The sequence below is a fragment of the Pungitius pungitius genome, chromosome 17 (assembly GCF_949316345.1).
Source record: "Pungitius pungitius chromosome 17, fPunPun2.1, whole genome shotgun sequence".
Lineage (NCBI taxonomy): Eukaryota > Metazoa > Chordata > Actinopteri > Perciformes > Gasterosteidae > Pungitius > Pungitius pungitius.
The window spans coordinates 17,623,404-17,646,962 of NC_084916.1; the positions used below are offsets into that span (position 1 = coordinate 17,623,404).

Consider the following 23,559-nt stretch of genomic DNA (forward strand, 5'->3'; position numbering starts at 1 on the left):
GAGCCGGGCGTATTCAGCTTGGATCCGACTGGGAGGGCCCGGCCGTCGCTATGGTAACGATGCTGCTGCTGCAGAAGGGACTTGAGAGGAGGTTGCGGGGAGGGGAGGGGTCACTCAGGAAAGAACACACATTTTCCCCCGGTTTTGCTTCCCTCTGAATCCCTTTCGTATTCGACAGAAACCTATTTGTTTTCCTGTCATCGGGGTCTCTGTGCGCCGCCCTCTCACTACGCCCCCCCCCCCCTCTGCCTCCAGCGGGGCGAGGGCCGCTGCATCAATCAGTCACCGAGGACAGAAATTGTCACCGTGGCAACAACCGGAGGAGGCAGCATCAGCAGCATCAGCAGCCTGCTGGTCCTGCGGGAATCCTCCTCTCTTTGAGCGACTGCACCAACACAAGAACCCCCCCCCCCCTCCCCCGTTTGGTTCTTTTTCATCATCGCCATCTTGTGAGATAGAAACACAGATGTTATTCTTAAAACTTCCTCCTCTGTGGAGACATAAGTCAAGGGAAAGGACCTGCTCCTAAGGTCTCGGCGTGGATCGGACTGGGACCAGTAGGCTCCAGGGCCCACAGCGTGATGGCGCACATCTCCTGAGGATTCCTCACCGCAGGAATGTGGGGTAGATGTCGCCTTGTTTTGACGTTTTTTCGTGAAATGGTGTGCTGGTGTTGGGAGAAGCTTAAAGTGACCATTCATTTCGCTGTTTGTTTTAAACATGTGAACACATGGAGTTGTGGTCTCACATGACGGACTGTCAGCCCCGGAAACGGTTACCATGGTTACTGCTTGCATCCGAGAAACATGGATCCTCAAAAAAGCTGAAGACTACTTTTGACATATTTGTTTTTGTAGAGAAAATAAGTACGATGTGTTAATTATTGATCTTTGGGTGCAGCTTTCTTTGGACGGAGCCGGTACATTATGCTAAGCTAAGCTAGCTAACTAGCAGCTGAGCGTAGCTTCAAAGTTACCCTTCAGACACCAGAGTGGTATCACTACTGACTCGATGGAATAGATGTGGCCTATTTCGTGAATTGATTACAAACAAAACACATTATTACTTTATCTCCTGCAGTTCAGTTTAAACCCTCAAAACATCCCAGTTTAGACCGACTGGTGGGAGCGAATAATTGGATTACGTCTCTTCGAGTCAGACAAAGCAACACACCAGAGCGAGTGGGGGACGATAAACGTGCCCCCAAAAAACAGGGTGACCCATTCGGCCGAAAGCCAGTGCAGCAGCTCTGTCCGTGAGGTTTCCATGACGACGCTGATACGCAGCGGCCAAAGAAGAAGAAGAAAGGAGGGCAGGATTATTTTAGCCCTGAGCTGATTAAGACGGCGGCTCAGTCGGAGATAAGCGGCGATTAGCATTCAGCTAACGCGCTGAGAGGCATTACTTCCACACACAGAGTCACAGCGGCTCGGGTTAAACTAAGGTTAAACTGACGATTCACCGCCGCACACTTCCTGTTTATCGCAGAAAGAACCTGAGGTCTGCTTTTTGCTTTGAGAGCAGCAAATCCAACGTGAGTCGCATTAATACACAAAGAACTACAGTGAATCGCTCAGAAAATGACATGTCAATCATTGTGATTTCAGCCCATCCATCCCCACGTGTGTCATCTGGGCCTCTGGGACCTGCTGGGCCCTCGGGTCTGTGCAGAACCTGAGCTTCATCTCCAAAGGGGCTAAAAGAATTCATTTACTCATTTAGTTCTTCATGAGGCTCTGGCTCCACAGCCTCTTTCTGTGGTCCAATCAGAAGCTGCCTTACCAGACTGTATCGATGATGTCATCTCATGGTGCCAAAAAGGCGCTCAGTGTATTCAGAGATGCAAATGTGGAGATGTTACCAAAGCTTCACGTCAGTTTCTGTTGGATGAGGGAATTACAGGCGGATGTGAAGCAGCTCTCAGGAGGCAGAAGAACATGCGGATCGGTTCCAGTTAAACGGATCGGTGGAAATAAGTGGAGGACTCAACCAGCAGCGTAGAGATGTGTGGATGACGAGCAACACACAGACAGGAAATAATGACAAAATAAGAGACCAGCGTGGACGTAAGGTCAGTTTGAAACAGTTGAATGCTGAAGGGTTTCAATAACCATCATGGGTTCAGTGACTAAAGAAGATAATACAATTGACTTTATTCTGTCTAAAAGGAAACTACAGGAACATTGTGACAATTCCATTTAGCTTTGGGAAAATTGTGACTTTGGAAAAACGTGTTGTATGAGGAAATCATTTCAAGTAAAGTAAACATTGTAAACATGAGCTTATGGTCTCTAGTTTCAAGTCTTCTTCAATGCAGCATGATGTTCATTTAGTGGATGATGGTCCATGTAGAGTCAAAAGGGGGCGGGGCTACACACTGATTGACAGGTCGCCATCACTACTAAAGGGTTTCTTCCATTCACTGGTTGCAAAAACCAAGATGGTGACGACCAGAACAAAAAACGTCAAACCCGTAGTCCCCAAACGAATAGATGACGTAGGAAGAACTACGCCCAAATCTGAAATAAAGTCTGCGTGTCCAGGTGGACATCTGTAGACTGAATACAGGATTTCCTTCACAAGAAAGGTACAGAGAATAAATCATCTAGGTTTGTAAGATGTGGAAACGAGGAAGAATCTAGAAGCAAAGTCAGGTTCCTTCAAGTTTTGGGAAGCTTCGTGATCTTTAACTTCTGAAAGTCCAAAACAAACAAAAACAAACCCTCTTATAGAGGAAAGAGCTGCTTTGACTTCATGAACCCAGCAGGCCTCAAAGCGAGGGAGGAGAAGCGCCTTGAAGACGCCTCGCTCACAACGCGCTGTCTGACTATAGAATAAACACACAGCAAGCCCCCAAATCTTTAAATACAAGCGTTCATTCTGCAGGACTCACTGTGATGATCCATCATGGGAAATGAATGCATTAAAGAGCAGGTTGTGGACCTACGGTCATTGTTTCATCAATAAAACATCAAAGCAGCTGAGTTCACATTCATGAGGAGGAGGAGGAGAGGATGAAGGGCAAGGAGGGAGGACATAATGGAGGAGGAAGGAGATAAGAGGAGGGGGCGTGGGGAGGAAATAAAAGCAGGGGAGAAAAGGGAGAACAAAAAGGGAGAGGAGGAGACATATGAGAGGAGAATGAGAGGAGAGGAGGACCTCCATTTGTAAACCAGACCCCCACCAGACCCCCACACCTGTTTCAAACCATCTGTCGGTTATGACGTCACCATGGTAACATGCCTGTGTGGGGTGGGGGACTCAACCCTATATATACATATATATATATACATATTTATTTATATTTAGATGCTCACATTTCAAATATTAAGCAGATTATTCTGGGTTAGACTTGATCAGATACAAAACATTTTCAACATCCTCAGAAACTAGACTCAGGTAACCAGGATGAAGATGACCCCCCCCCCCCCCCACACACACACACACACACACACACATACACACACCCTTCCTCCACCCCTTTCCAAGATAATTCTCTAATTAATTGTAAAAGAATGAAAGTCAGCTCTCTGAGCAGACGGAGTGTTTTGATGGTACCTTCATGTCTCCAATGACGGTCTGGAAAAGCCCCCCCAGCGCGCTGCACTCCCTCTCCATCACCGTCTCCATCTTCAGCCGCGTCTCACCATAAACGAGGCAATCACAGGAAGGAGCGGCCGGGCTCACCGGTTTCCCCGGCTGAGGGGGACCAGGACGCGGACGCGAGCAGCGGCGGGGCCGGCGGTCAGTGCCCGGCAGAGAGACGACATGCCCGCGGGAGGAGACGCATGTCGGCGCGGGGAGGAGACTGCGGGAAACGGCAACGAGGATCGACCTCACGCTGCTCCACTGGCTCCGGCTCTCGGGGACGCGCCGGAAGGAAGGTGGACGCGCGTCCGCTCGGCCCCGCCCTCCAAGAATGACTTTTTGTTAATGGGAAAAAAGAGATGTGTGTGTGTGCGTGTATTGAATAATAATAACATATCAGTTGTGTTGGTAAGGAAAAAACAATTAGGAACCTCACAAATGTAATATTTATAATAATAAAATATAAGTATCAATCAAAAGTGTCAATCAATTAATCAATTCAAGGACTAAAATCATTTTCTTCGATAAGTTGATTTAAAAAAAAATCTTATATCTGTCTTGTCTTCTTTTACTTTCTTTTGATGAATACACAAATAATAATAGTAATTCTTTAAAAATTGTGTTTTCTATGAATAACAGGGAATAATAGTAGTGCTGCACTGCTTAATTGACATTCAATATAATTTTAAAAGTATCTTATGACAATTTTTTAATAATTTCCAAAATGCATGAAGAGCTTATTGGAGCTGACCTAAAGTCAAGACATTTTATATTTTAGTTGTTTTCACGTGGTTGTTTAAAGGTGCATGAATGTTTTAAACCCAGGACCTTCACAAAGTGATTTTCCAGCAGTGACTGTGAGTCCTGACCTGCAGACTCAGATATTTAAAACTACATCGCCACCTAGCGGATATGTCACTGAACTGATATACATGTGAAGACGAGACATCCGTCTCATTTGCAGGGCTGCATCCTCGTGAGTAGCCTGCCTCCTTCCGGTCTACGTGGGCCGGGTCCACCAACGGCTGCACAAATCGCTCTCTCCTCACTCGCTCACGTTGCCTAGCAACCTCTTGCGCTTGACATTGATATATATTTCTAATTTGGGCTGAGAGAAGAACAAGTCATTTTAAATGAAACTAAAATCCATTGCCTCTGTACTTTTAGCTCAAAGTAATATTGGTGGATGAGTGACCATCGCTGACTTTGCCACAATCAGACGTTTCTGACTCCCTCGTCAGCGTCATTGAGCCTCTCAGCTTTCTGTTACCCATCAACGTGAACAAAATGATCTCGCATCTCCGGTCTGAACAAACTCGTGACAAAGTTTCTTCTACCGCTGAGAGGGGAGACCTGCAGACCTTTGGCCCTAAGCCGGAGCTCCAGTGGCTGGAGGAAGATCTGGTATCAGATGGTGGAGCTGTGTCCTTTTAAGCACATGGACTGGCTGCTTAATGACAGGGCACAAACCGATGTGCAGAGAACCAGAGCTCTGTGTCATTATGTCCGCAAAACCAGAGAGGACTAAACTAATAACAGCTATCAGAGAGAGGGGGACGGGGGGGAGAAGACAAGGAGCTCTTGATTCACACCACGTTAAACTCAGTTCACGAGTCTCATCATGAGGTCTCTGCATCATCATCTTTATTTATCATTAACATTCACACCTGTGTCCAAAGACAGAAAGCAAAGTGCTACCCTGTGCAGCAGTGTAAGTGGGATGAAAAGCTTCTTTTTGAAGATAAAACCTATATTCTAAAAGTTTAACACATTTTTTGATCATGTAAGTGATCATGGTAAAGACATGTTGGAGGTAATGGTTCCTTGAGAAAACACAACATGCTCAATGTATTACTCTAATGACATGTTGCCATGCAGTTTGCAGAAAACCGACTCAAATATGCTCAGTTTAATTTTAGGACTAACTACAGCAAATAAACGATGTGGAACACCATCTAGTTACACAGGTACCTTTGCACAAATCCAAATACTCATGGCAGACTGTGCGGTAGTACTTTATTGAATTTTAGAACAATGCCAGGACAACCCGTGTTGAGAAAGTAGCCAGAAACACAATTATGTAACAAATTTGCAGGTTTCAAATGACATTCATAGCAGACAGTAAGTTGAAAGTCATTTATTGAAGTTTAAAAGTTGTTGACTATAGGAAAACCTCAATGAATGAACTTAAACTTCAATGAATTGGGCTTGGGCTTCTGTTGTGGGTAGACAGGATTGAAATTAGGTGGTTGCTGGGGTCTTGGTGGCCTCGGCCAGTAGCCCTCATCAAAAGTGGACTGCTGCTGGGGCCTCTGCCAATTCTGCAAGTAGCCTGAATTGAAAGTTGGCAGCTCCTAGGGCATAGGTGGCTTCTGAGGGTAGCCAGTATTGGAAGTGGGAAGCTCGTGGGGCCTAGGTGGCTTCTGAGGGTAGCCGATATTGAAAGTTGGCAGCTCCTCGGGCCTAGGTGGCTTCTGAGGGTAGCCCAAAATCAAAGAGCGCGGCTGCTGGGGCTTGGACGGGTATGCCATATTGGAAGTGGGAAGCTCCTTGGGCCTAGGTGGCTTCTGAGGGTAGCCGAAAAACACAACGCGCGGCTGCTGGGGCTTGGACGGGTATGCCATATTGGAAGTGGGAAGCTCCTTGGGCCTAGGTGGCTTCTGAGGGTAGCCGAAAAACACAACGCGCGGCTGCTGGGGCTTGGACGGGTATGCCATATTGGAAGTTGGCAGCTCCTGGGGCCTAGGTGGCTTCTGAGGGTAGCCGATATTGAAAGTTGGTAGCTCCTGGGTTTGGGGCCAATTTTGTTTGCCTGGCTTGAAAGCACGGGGTTGAGATTCAAGCTGGGACCACTTTATGAATTGCCTAATGAGCTGTGCGCGAGGCAAGGAACTAAAAACACTTCCATCGGGACTGTAACCATCTACTTTCACATTTTCACTTGATCCAGAAGTACCCAGAAATCCTCCAGGCTGCACCGAACTCTCATATTCTGGCACAAAGGCAGGGTTATGACTTGGATAAGCAAAGAAAGGCTTTGTGTGACTGGTGCCTCCGCTTTTGCTGCCGAGCACTAGAAAAAGAAAAAACATTTTAGAAATCCAGATTTGCAAAGAGGTTACTAATTTGAAGCTGCCGGTTGTGTCCCCTAAATTCTTACCATTTGCATCGTGCCCAAAAGCCAAAAGGGAGAGAACAAGCACCCTGAAAAAAGAAACATAATTTGAACTAAACATTACATGATTGAAGCCTCATATAGATGCTGAAAGAAGAAAGAGTAGTTATACCTCACACAGAATCCAAAAGACATATTTGGTTGTCGAGCTGCCGTTAACCAGCCTGCAATCTGTGCTGCTGCTCTCAGGAAGTCAAAAGTTTCAGCTTCTACCTGCTGCATGGACACGGGCCTTTTTCAAGTGTTGGTCCCGACCAATCAGGTCGTCATGTTGCAGTTTTTCCAACAATGTATAACGTCTGACCCTCTCAGCCCCAACAAAGGACAATAATTACACACAGGGAAAATAAATCACCGTATTCTTACTTCATTTATAAACTGAGGCCATAACCTGTTACTAGTATGCTGGTCAACCAATGTCAGACAGAAAAAGGAGTAGAGGGAGCACTCTGTGGGACATGTTCTTTTGTCCAAGATCACGCCGCTTCGATGAACAGGTACACAGGATCAATATGTAGCTTAATACGTAGCTTAATAGTTTGTGGCTCTACAAATCGCTCTCTCCTCAGTCGCTCACGTTGCCTAGCAACCTCTTGCGCTTGACATTGATATATATTTCTAATTCGGGCTGAGAGAAGAACAAGTTCCAGTCATTTTAGATTAAACTAAAATCCATTGCCTAACTGTCTAACTAAAATGGGAGCTGTTTAATCCCTGCTTGAACAGACTATTTTTTACATACAAGTGGATACAACAAATGTGTGCCTTCATGGGGTTTATAATATGTAGTCTGTGGTTTCTGATATTTAATAAGGAAATAACCAGCAGCTCATCACCTGTGCTCTCACGACAGCCATTTTGTTTCAGTGATACAGCGCTCCTCAGCTATCTGCAGTACAAAATCTAGATTGAAAACACAAAATTGTTTTCTTATTGCTCTTCTTTTTACTAGGCCTCTTTTTCTAGGGTTTGCTCTTATTTTGCATGTGTTTCCTGTGTGAACGCCTCGAGCTGATTGCTCATCTGCGTTGTTGTAAGGACTCTCCAGTCAACTATATTTGTGACAAGCAATACAGTTTGAAGCTGGCAAGCCGTATGCCCATTAGTATATATTTCTTTAAGTGGAGCTTTAGGTGAGGCAGGTCCAACACAGACTGCGCTGTTGTTGTCCGCCCATGTCTTTGTTTGTCCCTCGAGAGTTGAAGCGCTTCTGAAGGCGGTAGATTGTTGGACTGGATAGTTTTTTCGAGGCAGCATTGCTACACTGCTGGTCAATCATTGTCAGACAGAAAAAGGAGGAGAGGGAGCACTCTTGGCCTGGTTTCATCTCCCTCTCCCTCCGCCGCCTCCTCCATCTGTGGATTAGAGCAGGTTGCATCCTGCGTTCTCACGCTGTCTAACTTATGAATTAAAGCAGCACAGACCATCCTGTCTGTGGGACATGTTCTAAGATCATGTCCAAGAACGCGCCGCTTCGATGAACAGGTACACAGGTTCAATATGTAGTTTAATATGTAGCTTAATAGTTTGTGGCTCTACAAGCCATCGTGACAGGTGTTGTGTCAATCAATGTCTTCAATGTCTTAAGTGGCATGTAATTAGCATGTAAACGCCCGTGCCACTTTACATTCCTCTAGAATAAGAATCATGTTCTTGGTTTACTTTTATTTGTAATCTTCTACAGTTTGCTGTTTTGTAGGTGTTTTCTTTTTTCAAAGATAATGCTAATGTCTTATTGGTTATCTGAGTTGGCATCTGTCTTGTGTTTCGTCTAGTTATTAGGGCCTGAGCCGACTGAAAGTCGGGCGAAGTCCTATTGTGTTTGCACGAATTCTTCTTATTATTTCACCACATTAGGGGGCGCTATATTGATTCTCTGTATTTTTGCTTGTTTTTTGCACGTTCCTTCAGTTTTTTGCAATTAAAAACGAACAAACTAACTCCTCCGAGAGTTTAAATCGATTTCAAAATCGATTTCAAAATCAGGCAAGTTGATCCTGACAACCATGGGGTCAAAAGTTATTAAAATCAAGAGTTTTCATAAAACTACCTGGGCGTGATCTTGCATCCAGTTTGGACAATATTTGAGGATTTCCTTCAAAATGTAAAATGTTATAACTCCAAGGAACATTGATATTTCTGGCTAGAAATGTTTATTCATGATGCTTGTGTAGGCCTTTAAGTATTGCCATGCAGTGATATTCGAAAAAGTATAGCACCACCTATTGGTTTAGGTCAATGCAAATTTCTACAGTTAGATGTCCATCTCCTAGCCCTTTAATCTGATCCTCTTCAAATCTGGGAATATAAGCCTTAAGACTGTGATGATAAGTCACAGTGAATATTGGGAGTTTTTGACAAACTTTGTTGCCGTGACGACACCATCTTCGCATGAAAGTTCAAGCACAACTTCTGAGCCTTGGCTAACTCAAAAACTCTTGAAAACCTCTGTGATTGTCCTAAGTGATGACCTTTACAGACCTGATGTGGAGTTTTGGATCAAAAGTAAAAAATTGCCTGCATAGCGCCCCCTGGAAGTTTTTGACGAAGCAGCACCGGCACCCTGTTTGACCTACAAGTATGGTGATTTTTTAACAAATGTACTACAGGGAGACTTAAAATAGTCTCTGAGGATTATGCTCTAAAACAAACAGGAAGTCAGTTATATTTTTTTAGTGTGAATATTCCCTGTATTTTTGCAAGAGAGTGACCAATCCTATTTGAGTGTCGTTTTGATTTCTAAATTGTATCTGAGCAGATAGGTCATTGGATAGCTATTGGGCTGCCGCGGGGGAGACCCTGGTTTGATTACTTATGGTCTGTCTGATATAACAAATTATTGACTTACATTTTTACACTTTAGAGCAGGGGTGTCAAACTCATTTCAGGTCCGGGCCAGATACTGCCGACTTCGACCGAACGCGGCCCACTGAGGATCGGTGCGAACAGCTGACGGGGGAAGGGAGAGGGGGGTATGCTGGCGGTACGCACGTCGCAAGTTCGACATATGTAACCTAGACAAATAACACGGACAGTTCCATATAATTACATCTATGGTTTAAATACACGTATTCTGCCACATACTGGATGGAGCAAAAGCGGTGTGATTAGCTGTCGTCCTTTGCCTTGACTGAACGAAGGTGATCCTACATTTCATTCACTTTTTGCAGGTCTTTTGCAGCTCGGCAATAGCCAAGTGTTGGTGGATTCTGTTTTTGAAACCACAGACTCAGGTTTGAATTCCAGCCCAAGAGTGATTTATTTTGTCTCTTTAGTCTCTTTTTGACCCGCATGTCCGGCTGACCGCTGCCCCCCCGACATGCAAGGAGAGGCAAAGGCCCGTTCATCGCTCCTCGCAACTTTAATGTACATTGTTTCCTCTAAGTTGTGTGGTGAACAATCTTCTTTAAACAGTAACCCACACAAAGATTCCAGGTCTGCATCATTAGCTGCATTTTCTGAAAGCACACATTCTTTAATGGATAATATGAGTTAGCACTACAGAAAGAGCAAAGTAAAGTGTTGCGTATTTCAATTGACAGGTCTTTTTTAAAATTTTAGATTCTTATAGCATTTAAAGCAGTACAGACTGTCAAAGATTGTTTCAAGAGATGAAAACATCATGTTCTTTTCACTTCCTTTTTTAGTTTTGATGTCTAGGGGAGAGCAGGGCTTTGGTTGAACACCGTAGATAATGTGGTCAACTGCACCTCCCTATACTTATCATTCAAGGCGCGCTAGTCTGCAGGGAGGAACCGATTCAGAGATGATGCTATGAATATATAAATATTAAGAGGTTAAAAAAACAAAAAAACATTTTGCTTTGGCCATCATAAGTGTGTTATTAGGCCACTATCTTAGTTTGTACAGCTTTGCACATTAAACTCTGTGAAAACTACTTGGAGAGAATTTCAGCTGGACATACATTTGTCATGACAAGCATGCAAGATGGTCTTTCCATAATATAACATGGGTCTAGATATACTGCGATAGCCCACCTAACAAGCAGTGGGATGGGACGTGCAATACCATTTTGTGTATTGAAAGTTTAAGGTTCAGCAGAGGAGCGATGAGGGCCTTTGGTAGTCAAAAAACTCTTGAGTGGCCTGCTTTAGATTTGTAGTGGCGAGGGAAACCCTGTATTAACACATAGCAACCATTGTTTCAGACATAGCAACTGTTGGCGCTTCAAATATAGAAAAAAGAGCGATTCCAAATACCAGCCGCTGAAAAAAGAAACACTATTATGCATTAGGGTGCATTGGGTCCTCAAAAGGGAGTCTTGGGGAGTCAAAGGGAGTCTTGAATAAGCCGCAATCGTTTTAGACTTTGATGTAACCAGTGGATTAGCAGATTGAATAATTTGTATAGCAACAAATAATTTTTTTGCTATACAATAACAATAATTTTTGATGTATTGGAACATCTTGGCAGATAAAAAAATCCTTTAATTTCTTTCCATCTACTATTTTTTCCTTGCCGGAAACCCCATCAATGTATTTTTAAAAATATATGTAGACAAAGAATACATTTGTGGGATGAAGTAGGGCATGGGTTCTTAACCTCTTTGAACTCGGGGCCCAACTTTTTAAGTACAAAGTGGCCTGGGGCCCATTCAAATATTAACACTGTCATGGATTAACACATTTATATCATTCTAGATTGGATTTGTATTCAATGACTGACTAAAATAATTAAAAGTTAAGAAGCAAAAACCTGATACTGGGATCATCACAAGGACATTTATTTATTATCTGCATGTAAACCTGCACAAAAAATACTACCTAACAATTCATGGAACAATTAATATAATAATTGATGGTGATGGCGAGCAAAGCATCTCAATGCTGATTGGCTTTTGCAAGACATTTTTTGTTTTTAAAATTACATATTTCATTTGTAAATATTTAAATTTTACAAATTGTAGGTTTTTTGCAGCCCAATCGGGGGCTGCGGCCCTATGGTTAAGAATCACTGAAGTAGGGGATGCCATGTTGCACATGTGGTTTTCATTTCTGGTTAGTGTTGATTCAGTAGCATTCTGAGGAAGTCACTGAACAAAAGCACTGTTTGTCAACTTCTAAGTCAGGGCTGGGTGATCAAAAGAGATCATCGAGTGTTTGCCATTTTTCTTTTGTTTCAAAACAAACAAACATACTTTTTAGATCAGCGGTTTAAAATTTTACCACAGCATCCACAGGTCTTTTTATCTGACATTTCATGCTTTTATTATTTTACAATAGTTGCGATAGACCAGGGGTGTCAAACTCATTTCGCGTTTGGGCCAGATACTGCCCACTTTGAACGTGGCCCAGGCCTTTTAAATCATAGGCAGGGGGGTGACCCTGACGATCCGCGGGCGATACGGGCGGTGGGGGAGTGCAAAACAAATTGATATTAAATAAGCACATGCGTTTAGACTCCTAGACGGACTCTGCCGGTGGGCCGAATTTGGCCCGTGGGCTGCGAGTTTGACATATGTGCAGTAGACAATCGGAAAGGAGGGAGGAAAAGACCTGAAAATCTGACCTGATTCAATCCAGGCATGGTCATGTTGTTAATATATGTTAGAACAATCTTACTCATTTATTAAATAAAACTTGCAAGTAGGCGACAGATTTGACAACATACACAGGTTATGCTTCAAGCCTTCTCGAAGGTGCCCTTCTCTGGAATCAATAGCTGGAGATAAATGTACTAAAACAGGGAAGCTCTGGGAAACGCCAAGTGCTGGTCAATATTCATGATGACATCATGTTGCACACCTCAAAATTATCTGTACATCGACGGCCAAACGTCTATCAGCTGACCTGACAAAATTTGGAGACTGGGTTGAGATTGTTGGACTGGATAGTTTTTTTGGAGGCAGCATTGCTACACTGCTGGTCAACCAATGTCAGACGGAAAAAGGAGTAGAGGGAGCACTCTGGTGGACATGTTCTTTTGTCCAAGATCACGCCGCTTCGATGAACAGGTACACAGGTTCAATATGTAGCTTAATACGTAGCTTAATAGTTTGTGGCTCTATAAATCGCTCTCTCCTCAGTCGCTCACGTTGCCTAGCAACCGCTTGACATTGATATATATTTCTAATTTGGGCTGAGAGAAGAACAAGTCATTTTAAATGAAACTAAAATCCATTGCCTCTGTACTTTTAGCTCAAAGTAATATTGGTGGATGAGTGACCATCGCTGACTTTGCCACAATCAGACGTTTCTGACTCCCTCGTCAGCGTCATTGAGCCTCTCAGCTTTCTGTTACCCATCAACGTGAACAAAATGATCTCGCATCTCCGGTCTGAACAAACTCGTGACAAAGTTTCTTCTACCGCTGAGAGGGGAGACCTGCAGACCTTTGGCCCTAAGCCGGAGCTCCAGTGGCTGGAGGAAGATCTGGTATCAGATGGTGGAGCTGTGTCCTTTTAAGCACATGGACTGGCTGCTTAATGACAGGGCACAAACCGATGTGCAGAGAACCAGAGCTCTGTGTCATTATGTCCGCAAAACCAGAGAGGACTAAACTAATAACAGCTATCAGAGAGAGGGGGACGGGGGGGAGAAGACAAGGAGCTCTTGATTCACACCACGTTAAACTCAGTTCACGAGTCTCATCATGAGGTCTCTGCATCATCATCTTTATTTATCATTAACATTCACACCTGTGTCCAAAGACAGAAAGCAAAGTGCTACCCTGTGCAGCAGTGTAAGTGGGATGAAAAGCTTTTTGAAGATAAAACCTGTATTCTAAAAGTTTAACACATTTTTTGATCATGTAAGTGATCATGGTAAAGACATGTTGGAGGTAATGGTTCCTTGAGAAAACACAACATGCTCAATGTATTACTCTAATGACATGTTGCCATGCAGTTTGCAGAAAACCGACTCAAATATGCTCAGTTTAATTTTAGGACTAACTACAGCAAATAAACGATGTGGAACACCATCTAGTTACACAGGTACCTTTGCACAAATCCAAATACTCATGGCAGACTGTGCGGTAGTACTTTATTGAATTTTAGAACAATGCCAGGACTACCCGTGTTGAGAAAGTAGCCAGAAACACAATTATGTAACAAATTCGCAGGTTTCAAATGACATTCATAGCAGACAGTAAGTTGAAAGTAATTTATTGAAGTTCAAAAGTTGTTGACTATAGGAAAACCTGTTTGCAGAGCGTTTTCACTTCTCTCTGAACCAAATAATTTAGTGCGTTTTCAATGAATTGGGCTTGGGCTTCTGTTGTGGGTAGACAGGATTGAAATTAGGTGGTTGCTGGGGCCTTGGTGGCCTCGGCCAGTAGCCCTCATCAAAAGTGGACTGCTGCTGGGGCCTCTGCCAATTCTGCAAGTAGCCTGAATTGAAAGTGGTTGGCTCTTGGGGCGTGGGCTGGTAGGTTGGATTGAAAGCGGGCAGTTGCGGGGACCCAGGCCGCGGCGGCCGGTAATGCTGATTGAAAGTAGGCTGCTGCTGGGGCCTCAGCCAATTCTGCTCATCGCCTGAATTGAAAGTGGTCGGGTTCTGGGGGCTGGGTTTCTTAGGTTGAAAAGTAGATGGCTGGTGCTGGTAGTAAGGCTGCTGGGGCTTAGAGGGCTGAGGACCAGATTGCATAATAATTTCTCCACTTGAAGCAATTCCCGACTCAATGCTTTTTCCATTTTGTGAAGAGACCCAGCTCTCGGCTTGGGTCAAGAAGATTCCATTTGAGTTAGGTTGAGGTGGCTTTTTTGGGTTGCCAAAGAGAGGGTGAACGCCAGTGGCGCTTCGACTTCTGTAGCCGAGTGCTAGAAAAAGAAAACATTTTAGAAGCCCAGATCAGCAAAGAGGTTCCTACATTGAAGGTTGTGTCCCCTGAAGTCTTACCATTTGCATTGTGGCCAAAAGCCAGAATGGAGAAAAGAAGCATTCTGAAAAAAGAAACATACATGAAAATGAACTGATTGAAGCCTCATATAAATGCTGAAAGAAGAAAGTAGTTATACCTCACACAGAATCCAAAAGACATATTTGGTTGTCAAGCTGTCGTTAACCAGCCTGCAATCGGTAGTGCTGGTGCTCAGGAAGACAAAAACTATTAAGTGTATCTGCTTCTGACTCCTGCATGGACACAGGCCTTTTTCAAGTGTTGGTCCCGACCAATCAGGTGTCTGATTAACTAATTGGAATCACTCCAAGAACTTGACAGGTGTTTACAATTTAGCTGTTTCACAAAAAATGTCGATGTTTATGTCATTTTAAGAACGGTTCCGTTTGTTGATCAGCTTAAAAGGTCAATTTTAATTACCTAACAACTTTCTTTATTAGGGATGTCGATGAGTATTATTGGTTTTAGCGAGTATTGAACAGAATAATTTACATCAAATGAAATGACTTACGTAATCAAGATAATTCGCAAATAACGGGTTACCAGCCTGGGATTGGGGACCAATGACCAAACTATGATTGGATTCTCAAAATTGTTACCTCAAATTGCAAACAGTCAAGTTAAAAGTGTAATCACTTGAAGAGCGAACAATGGATGTTGTGGACCATTTCTAGACAGCTCTTCATTCACTTCCTTCCACACTACGATTACAGCTACTCTTAAGAAATGTGGTACATATCCTCTTAACAAAAACAGAGTGGGTGACTAAAGGTAAAACTTCTTGCAGGCTAGTCAGCATGGGATCTAGAGCACAGGTAGAAGGTTTATACCTGTTAACTGTAAGTCAAGTGGTGAATGGTATTACAGCTGTTTTCAAATGTCAAAGTTTCTACTGATGCCCATGGGAATACACAGCTCAACAGCTGTCACTTTCAGTCTGGTCACAGTGCTAAAGAGAGACCTGGGTTTGATTTCATTTTCCTCTATTAATTAGAAATAGAATACTCTGGCCTTACGTGCTTTAATACTGCCAGAGATTCGTCCAAAATTGGTGGAACGTCATAGCCGGTCAAGTTTTTGGGGTAGTTTCAGGGTTGTACCAAGGGGCAAACTTCCTGTCAGTTGCCTTTTTCATTTTGAGAAATACAGCCTGTCACAGAGAAGATGAATCTGGCGCACACCAAAGATCACACAGGAGTATATACATGAGTAGATTTAAGATGAGTTTGCATTCCAACAAAATAGATCCGTAGAATTGTGGAATGACTAAACGTACTTGTACAGCTAAAGTCCATATTTGGCTCTCCCATTTCAAAGCACTGTTGGTTGAATTAACAAATACTCTAGTGTTGATGTTAGTTACTGCTCTGACAGAAGCACGGGGAAGTTTGCTTTCTGGTGAGACCTTTTAGTTATTAGGTCCACCAAGAGATTGATTTACTGAAATGCATTCTGCTCAATTGAAAGCCACTGGTCCCAATCAGACAAGGTTCTCCCAAAATGTAAACAAAGCCTGCATCTTTAGCTGGAGACTTCAATGGCCAGTGGCTATCCAGGCAATCATTATGTTTAGAAGGGCGTCAGAGATTAGGCAAAGAGTCAACCTTTTTTTTAATCTTCTGTCCATCATTGTCGCATTGACCAATGACTGCAGAAACAACTTTATGAATTACTAATAAACCAATGACAAACAAGTGCATTGTTGCAACCTTATTTTGCATGTATAAAGGACCCTTCATGGCAGAACGTGCAGTTCAAAGTACTTTATTGAATTTCATAAAAAAGGTTGATGCCAGGGCAGACTGCTTTCATAAGTTCAGGAACCTGCAAACAGAAATATTTAGCAAGTATGCCAAGACATTTAAACTTGAGATTATGGCAGAGGTTAAAGTTCCAACTTACTGTGGTGCTGCTACCAGGTTTAACCCCCCCGAGATGCCAATGGGTCAAAAACTTATTGCAGCAACATTTGAGTTGAACGGCTGCACAATAGAACCTGAAACCAAGTCCCACATACCATCTTTGGTTTGAAACACCCCTTCCTGGGGCTTGGGGTCATTTGGTTGGTAGCCAGGACTGAAAGAAGGTGAGTGTTGTGGCCTGGGAGGTTTTTGAAGGTAGCCAGTGTTGAAGGTGGGCTGCTCCTGGGGCTTTGGTGACTTCTGCAGGTAGGCAGAATTGAAAGTGGGCAGCTCGTGGGGACCGGATGGCATCACAGGGTAGCCCGTACCGAAAGTGCGTGGCTGCTGGGGCTTGGACTGGTAGCCACTTATGATAGTGGGCAGCTCCTGTGGCCTAGGTGGCTTCTGAGGGTAGCCAGTATTGGAAGTGGGCAGCTCCTGGGAAATAGGCGGCTTCGGAGGGTAGCCTGAACTGAAAGAGCGTGGCTGCTGGGGCTTTGACTTGTAGGCCATATTGGAAATGGGCAGCTCCTGGGGGCTAGGTGGCTTCTGAGGGTAGCCAGTATTTGAAGTAGGCAGCTCCTGGGGCATAGCTGGCTTCTATGGGTAGCCCAAAATGAAAGAGCGCGGCTGCTGGGGCTTGGACGGGTATGCCATATTGAAAGTGGGCAGCTCCTGGGGGCTAGGTTGCTTCTGAGGATAACCAGTATTTGAAGTGAGCAACTCCTGGGGCATGGGTGGCTTCTGAGGGTAGAGTGAACTGAAAGAGCGTGGCTGCTGGGGCTTGGACTGGTAGGCTATATTGGAAGTGGACAGCTCCTGCAGCCTAGCTGGCTTCTGAGGGTAGCCCAAAATGAAAGAGCGCGGCTGCTGGGGCTTGGACGGGTATGCCATATTGAAAGTGGGCAGCTCCTGGGGGCTAGGTTGCTTCTGAGGATAACCAGTATTTGAAGTGAGCAACTCCTGGGGCATGGGTGGCTTCTGAGGGTAGAGTGAACTGAAAGAGCGTGGCTGCTGGGGCTTGGACTGGTAGGCTATATTGGAAGTGGACAGCTCCTGCAGCCTAGCTGGCTTCTGAGGGTAGCCCAAAATGAAAGAGCGCGGCTGCTGGGGCTTGGACGGGTATGCCATATTGAAAGTGGGCAGCTCCTGGGGGCTAGGTTGCTTCTGAGGATAACCAGTATTTGAAGTGAGCAACTCCTGGGGCATGGGTGGCTTCTGAGGGTAGAGTGAACTGAAAGAGCGCGGCTGCTGGGGCTTGGACGGGTATGCCATATTGAAAGTGGGCAGCTCCTGGGGGCTAGGTTGCTTCTGAGGATAACCAGTATTTGAAGTGAGCAACTCCTGGGGCATGGGTGGCTTCTGAGGGTAGAGTGAACTGAAAGAGCGCGGCTGCTGGGGCTTGGACGGGTATGCCATATTGAAAGTGGGCAGATCCCGGGTCTGGGGCCATTTTTGTTGGTTGCCTGGCTTGAAAGCACGAGGATGAGGTTCAGATTGTATAACAATTGCACTACTTGAAGCGATACCAGACTTAATGATATATCCTGTTGGTTGAGGGACCAAATCAATGTTTCCACCTTTGGTCCACAATACACCATTAGTGTTAGTTTGAGGTGGCTGCTGAGAGATCTTTGTGAATTTCCTAAGGATCTGTGAGCGAGGCAAGGAACTAAAAACACTTCCATCGGGACTGTAACCATCTACTTTCACATTTTCACTTGATCCAGAAGTACCCAGAAATCCTCCAGGCTGCACCGAACGCTCATATTGTGGCACAAAGGCAGGGTTATGACTTCTTGGATAAGCAAAGAGAGGCCTTGTGCGACTGGTGCCTCCGCTTTTGCTGCTGAGCGCTAGAAAAAGAAAAACATTTTAGAAGCCCAGATCAGCAAAGAGGTTACGAATTTGAAGCTGCCGGTTGTGTCCCCTAAATTCTTACCATTTGCATTTTGCCCAAAAGCCAAAAGGGAGAGAACAAGCACCCTGAAAAAAGAAACATAATTAGAACTAAACATTACATGATTGAAGCCTCATCTAGATGCTGAAAGAAGAAAGAGTAGTTATACCTCACACAGAATCCAAAAGACATATTTGGTTGTCGAGCTGCCGTTAACCAGCCTGCAATCTGTGCTGCTGCTCTCAGGAAGTCAAAAGTTTCAGCTTCTACCTGCTGCATGGACACGGGCCTTTTTCAAGTGTTGGTCCCGACCAATCAGGTGTCACGCTGATGTAGTAATTGGAATCACTCCAACCACTTGGCAGGTGTTTACAATTTAGCTCTTTTACATAATGCCTGCATTTATGTAATATAATAGCAGTTTAATTTTTCCGATCTAAATTCTTACAAATGACTTTCTTCGGCTGTGAGGGAAATGTCGTCATACACACAGAAACTCACATTCTACGAGGTAAGACGGAACCAGAAGTTAGCGAGAAGAACAAGCATGCTGCTCGGACTTTTAGCTCTTCATCAAAACAGAAGATTTATTTCCCATATGTACTCATTGTTTTGTTCCTGGTTGCTGCTTCATAGTGTTTCTTTATTTAGACCCAGCTGCAGTAAGATTTCTTTTGCATTTATGACTCGTGACACTGGAATTTTTTTTAACGTAAAATGCTAGTGAAAAGGAAATATATAAATGAATATTACGTCTGAGCATTCCATTATGCTTTCTATGTATAAAAAAAACTATTTACAGTGATTTAATAATGTTTTTTGCTGCAGATGTATCATCATCATGCAGAATAAAACACAGCTGATAAAGATTTAGATTTTTTTTTATTAACAATCATTCATATTTCTGGTTTTACAAGAATCTCATTACAAAGAAGCATGTCATGCAATCATGAAAACACCAACTAGCTGGGATTTTTTAGTAAATATATAAATGGTTTTGAACTTTATTTTCATCAAGGAGCATTAACAAATGGATACATAGGCCTCTAAACACCAAACAGAGCCACTAAGGGATGAATTACACATGAATCAGTGAAGGATGCAACTTAAACTGGAAAAGTACAATGAAAAGGAGGCTGAAAGTAAGTAGTGATCAAGGAAAGAAAGAAGCCTATCTTGAAGGCCGTGAGGCTCCTTCAGCTGAGCTTGAGGCCCAGGCAGAGAGCCAGCTCGTTCTTCTGGATCTTTCCGTCTCCGTTGATGTCGCAGTGACCCATCAGGGATTTTCTGAACTTGTCCAGGTCGGTGCCAGTTATGCTGGGCTGTGGGAATGGGTTCAACAAAGAGGTCAGAGGTCAACCTGTTAAAATCCTGCATGACCTCTGTGTGTGAGGAATCTGATGCAACGGCAGGGACACCTTGATAGATAAAACCTTGTTTTACCTTCACAAGCTCCATCATGTCCTTCACAAATCCATCCACTTCAGGGCCTTCCAACTCTCCGGTCTTACTCTGCACACACGACAAACATTTTGGTTTTTATGCAGTGATCCATTTAGAGATTTTGGACAGAATTTCTTCCATTACATACTGTCCAAAACATCCAAAAACACACTAAGCTATTTATTTCACTACTTTTGTCTCTCCCTTCGATTGACTGGCGACCAGTTCAAGACACTCTAAGGACTCACTGACTTTTGTTCTTTTGTGTCTGTAGAAATTCTAAATTCAAATTATTGTCTTTCAATCAGCATTCAATTTGAAACCAGCTAATATTCAAGCCTTATCTTATCGACCTGTTCATCTGAAAGACAAAAACAAACAAAAATCTAAAGTCAAACTTACAACGTCATAGTGAGCAAATATCTTCTCAAAGTCTCTCTTCCTGTCCTCCTGACTGCAGGCCTGACACCAAATACATCAAGGAGAGTTATGAAACACATTTAGGAACATCTGCTTAAAAAAGACTCCCAAAAGCCTCTTCAAACTTACCTCCATCTTAAACTTCAGGAGGAAGTTCTCTTTCAGGGCCAAGATTCTTCACAAGACAAGAAACAAGGTTGTTGATTTGATTCACAGACAAAGATATTCACATTTTATTTGTTGGATTTGAGATGGATGATTGAAATGACATCTGACGCAGAGATCCTCGGTACCTGGCCAGATCATTCAGGTCCAGTCTGCCGTCCCGGTTCTTGTCAAACATCTTCATCTGCAGGAGGGAAAGAGATCAGAACAGAGTTACTCCGTCACTGACGAGAAGACATGCACAGCGTGACATCTGCTCACCATGGCGTCGGTGTACACCTCCAGCTTCTCGGGGGTGATGGACTTCCTGTGTTGCAGGAAGAGGTCCTGCAGGAAGCCCTGAAGAGACACCTGGTGTTTAACAAAGTTCAATAAGGTTCCCTGCGTGAGTCTTAAGCATAGCTAGCTCATGTGAACATGCTCAGGACTCCTCCTGCTTCTCTCCAGGGCTTAATACCCAGGATGCATTGCTGGACCTGCTGGAGGAAAGGGAGGCCCTGGAGAACCAGGACTGAGAGAGGCGGAGGTTTTTTAAAGGGACCCTGGTGCTAACAGACGTGTTCCTCATAGTGACTCTAAAAGAAATGGCTGATGAATAAAACCATGTGTGCTTGTTTTCTTCTGATCCAACTAGTCTTTAAGGACCATCATAACTTCTCAATGTTTCTCCTCCACCTTCGAACTCCGTCTTCCACGGGTTTCTGTGACTAACGTTCCAAAGAGCCGAGGGTAGATAAAATGCCACAAACACAAGGCCCAGTGCGAAGGTCAGTGAAGGTCAGCCGTCACCTTGAGCTCAGTTGCTGAGATGTAGCCGCTGCTGTCCGAGTCGTAGCTTCTCCAGATCTGCACAAACAGTGAATATTACACAAAAGGAAAAGGAAATTATCTCATGATGTTATGTATCCGACACCTGTGTGAACCAGCTGTTCTTTACATTTACTTCAAGGCACTACAAGACTTTTGGGGAGTTTCTGGAAACTTTCTTTGATGTGGAAATGAGAGAGAATGGGGTGGGTTTAATAAAACTGCCAGTGTGGTTTCTTCGTTGACCTTTGACCCTCACCCTCATGAACTCCACGCTGTTGTCCAGTGGCGTCTCTCTGCGAAACAAGAGCAGGAAGTTCTCCTCCTCGGGCAGCATCACGGTGGCCAGCTGAAAAAAGAAAACACAAAAGAATGACGTAACTGAAGGCTCCATTCACACGGACGTCATCTCCACCAGCAGGTGGAGCATCACCTCACCCTCTCACTCCGACCACAGGCTACACACACGTGTGAATACTAGATGTTCTGAAGAGCACCTCTTGTATCTGCAGACGTCGGTCCGCTGCCGTGTCGAAAGCAGACATGAATCTGTCCCTCAGTCCTCTGACTCCGTCCTCCGTCATCTCCTCCGTCATCTCCTCCGTCTGACAACAACATGGTGATTGTCCATATTCAAAACGCAACAATGTATGGATTCATTAGTGCAGTTTCGTATTTCTACGGTATTTCTACACACACACACACACACACAAATAGGAGATATTCATCACTGTGATGGTTAAAAGCCGATCAGATTTGATCTCTATACCTTCATCCCAAACTTTTCCAGCATGTGTCGGAAGAAGGCGTCCAGCTGCTTCCCGTCGATGTAACCGTTATCTAAAGAATCAAAGCAGTGTGCAATCGACTAAAACAGGTTTTCTTTATTAAGGGCTCAGTCAAATATAATATTTAAGTGTGAAAGATCTGGGTTAAAAGTAAGTACATTTTCTTTTAAATACACATATTTTTCTGGTTGGGTTGTTATCTGTAACTATTAAAATATGAGTTATTAATGAGTTATATTGAGTAAAGACCAACTTCCCTAAGCTGACGTCAGAGGAGCAATGTGTAGTGACCTCTAGTGGTCAGTAGACGATGGCAACCTTCAGCTCAAACCAGACTTCATATAAAAAGTGGACCTCGTAATAGTGACGTCACCTGCTGTTTTGAGGTCGGTTGTTTTGAAGCCAAGAGGAAGCCATCTTGGATTTTAGTGGTTGTCATTTTAGTTTTTTTCAACCGATATAAGGGAAGTGACCATATTTGGACTGAGGAAAAGCGACGTAAACATAGATAATAGCTCTGTGGTAACCTGTCAATCAGTGTGTATCCCCGCGCCAAAGCATCCCTGCTTTATGGTCTGTTTGACTCTAAATGGACCATCATTCACTAAATGAACATCATGCTGCATTGAAGAAGACTTGAAACTAGAGACTGAGACCATAAACTCATGTTTACAATGTTTACTGAGGGAATAAATCAAGAGAGAAGTAGAGTCATTTCCTCATAGACGTCTATGGGAGCAGAGGAGTCGCCCCCTGCTGGTCACTACACAGAAGTAGAGTCATTTCCTCATAGACGTCTATGGGAGCAGAGGAGTCGCCCCCTGCTGGTCACTACACAGAAGTAGAGTCATTTCCTCATAGACGTCTATGGGAGCAGAGGAGTCGCCCCCTGCTGGTCACTACAGAGGTTGCAACACATGGACCTTACACACTACTCCTTTAAAATCACGCATTGTCTCTAACAAGGTTTCATGAATCACAAGTCATTCAGATTTAAAGTCCTGACGAAATAAAATCATTAAAATGTGTTTAGTGAGGTTCATTCCTCAGTTTATCCTCACTTCATACATTTCGCTTTTAACAGAACGTTCCTCCATTGATTAAAAGCTGCTTTTAGGAAGGTCAAGTAACATTCATTCCCCCAAGGTGAAGTTAAAAATGTCAACCGTATTATAATGTACTTTATTTTATCAAAGCGTTTCTTAGACTTTAGTTGATCACGTTCTTTGTTCGTGACATACTTCCTTAATGTTGCTCCGATCGGTGCTTATAACCCTGCATTTTAAACAGCCATCTCCTGACAAGTACTAATTTACCATAAAAGCTGAACCTCTTCTTACCGTCTACGTCAAAATGTTGCCAGATCTGTAAGAACGCCGCGGCGTCCAGGGATCTGTCCATGGTGCTGAAGCCTGGTCCGGAGAACGCTTCTTCCACACCTCTCACCACTAATGTTTAACGTGATCCCAGGTCTCCTCCAGGCGTCTGCTGAGGTCAGAGCAGTGAAACCAG

The 23,559-nt window shown here is 43.9% G+C and overlaps 5 protein-coding genes and 1 long non-coding RNA gene across 14 annotated transcripts in view; 1 reads left to right on the top strand and 5 right to left on the bottom strand.

Moving 5' to 3' along the window:
• The window catches only part of LOC119218947 (protein MTSS 1-like), a 14,732-nt gene extending 10,810 nt beyond the window's left edge, over window positions 1–3,922 (bottom strand). The window contains exon 1 of one of the 3 annotated variants that reach the window (XM_037473757.2): window positions 3,559–3,922. In XM_037473757.2, coding sequence (XP_037329654.1) covers window positions 3,559–3,630 — 72 coding nt within the window. In that variant the 5' untranslated portion in view covers window positions 3,631–3,922. The remainder of the gene's footprint in view (window positions 1–3,558) is intronic. The other 2 variants (XM_037473758.2, XM_037473759.2) reach the window with 2 other exon arrangements.
• On the top strand, window positions 427–2,280 carry LOC119219066 (uncharacterized). Its single transcript, XR_005120464.2, has 2 exons — window positions 427–624; window positions 1,608–2,280. It is a non-coding gene; the product is annotated as an uncharacterized LOC119219066 (long non-coding RNA).
• Window positions 3,923–5,227: 1,305 nt separating the features above from the next.
• LOC119219056 (uncharacterized) lies at window positions 5,228–6,957 on the bottom strand. The gene is made up of 3 exons (XM_062558548.1): window positions 6,876–6,957; window positions 6,749–6,792; window positions 5,228–6,661 (listed from the first exon to the last, which is right to left on the bottom strand). The coding sequence occupies exons 1-3, from the start codon at window positions 6,896–6,898 to the stop codon at window positions 5,943–5,945; spliced, it is 786 nt and encodes a 261-aa protein (XP_062414532.1). The 5' UTR covers window positions 6,899–6,957; the 3' UTR covers window positions 5,228–5,942.
• Window positions 6,958–13,736: 6,779 nt separating this feature from the next.
• Window positions 13,737–14,886, bottom strand: LOC119219031 (uncharacterized). The gene is made up of 3 exons (XM_037473892.2): window positions 14,742–14,886; window positions 14,623–14,666; window positions 13,737–14,543 (listed from the first exon to the last, which is right to left on the bottom strand). The coding sequence occupies exons 1-3, from the start codon at window positions 14,762–14,764 to the stop codon at window positions 13,966–13,968; spliced, it is 645 nt and encodes a 214-aa protein (XP_037329789.2). The 5' UTR covers window positions 14,765–14,886; the 3' UTR covers window positions 13,737–13,965.
• A 1,435-nt stretch (window positions 14,887–16,321) lies between these two features.
• LOC119218952 (adhesive plaque matrix protein-like) lies at window positions 16,322–18,722 on the bottom strand. 4 transcript variants are annotated; one of them, XR_009942641.1, is made up of 4 exons: window positions 18,594–18,716; window positions 18,467–18,510; window positions 16,641–18,380; window positions 16,322–16,447 (listed from the first exon to the last, which is right to left on the bottom strand). XR_009942641.1 is itself a non-coding variant. In XM_062558539.1 (4 exons), exons 3-4 carry the CDS (start codon window positions 17,113–17,115, stop codon window positions 16,440–16,442), a joined length of 483 nt encoding a protein of 160 aa, XP_062414523.1. In that variant the 5' UTR covers window positions 17,116–18,380; window positions 18,467–18,510; window positions 18,594–18,722; the 3' UTR covers window positions 16,326–16,439. The 4 variants fall into 4 exon arrangements, 2 of the variants coding, with proteins under 2 accessions (XP_062414523.1, XP_062414522.1); XM_062558539.1 differs by having other exon boundaries at window positions 16,326–16,447; window positions 18,594–18,722; XR_009942640.1 differs by having other exon boundaries at window positions 16,348–16,447; window positions 16,526–18,380.
• Window positions 18,723–19,287: 565 nt separating this feature from the next.
• Window positions 19,288–23,550, bottom strand: LOC119219018 (secretagogin-like). 4 transcript variants are annotated; one of them, XM_037473876.2, is made up of 11 exons: window positions 23,388–23,550; window positions 22,029–22,099; window positions 21,757–21,864; window positions 21,519–21,608; window positions 21,242–21,298; window positions 20,714–20,791; window positions 20,581–20,636; window positions 20,417–20,462; window positions 20,270–20,329; window positions 19,868–19,936; window positions 19,288–19,746 (listed from the first exon to the last, which is right to left on the bottom strand). In XM_037473876.2, exons 1-11 carry the CDS (start codon window positions 23,446–23,448, stop codon window positions 19,621–19,623), a joined length of 822 nt encoding a protein of 273 aa, XP_037329773.1. In that variant the 5' UTR covers window positions 23,449–23,550; the 3' UTR covers window positions 19,288–19,620. The 4 variants fall into 4 exon arrangements, with proteins under 4 accessions (XP_037329773.1, XP_037329772.1, XP_037329771.1 ...); XM_037473875.2 differs by having other exon boundaries at window positions 20,273–20,329; window positions 20,714–20,803; XM_037473874.2 differs by having other exon boundaries at window positions 20,714–20,803.
• Window positions 23,551–23,559: the final 9 nt, after the last annotated feature.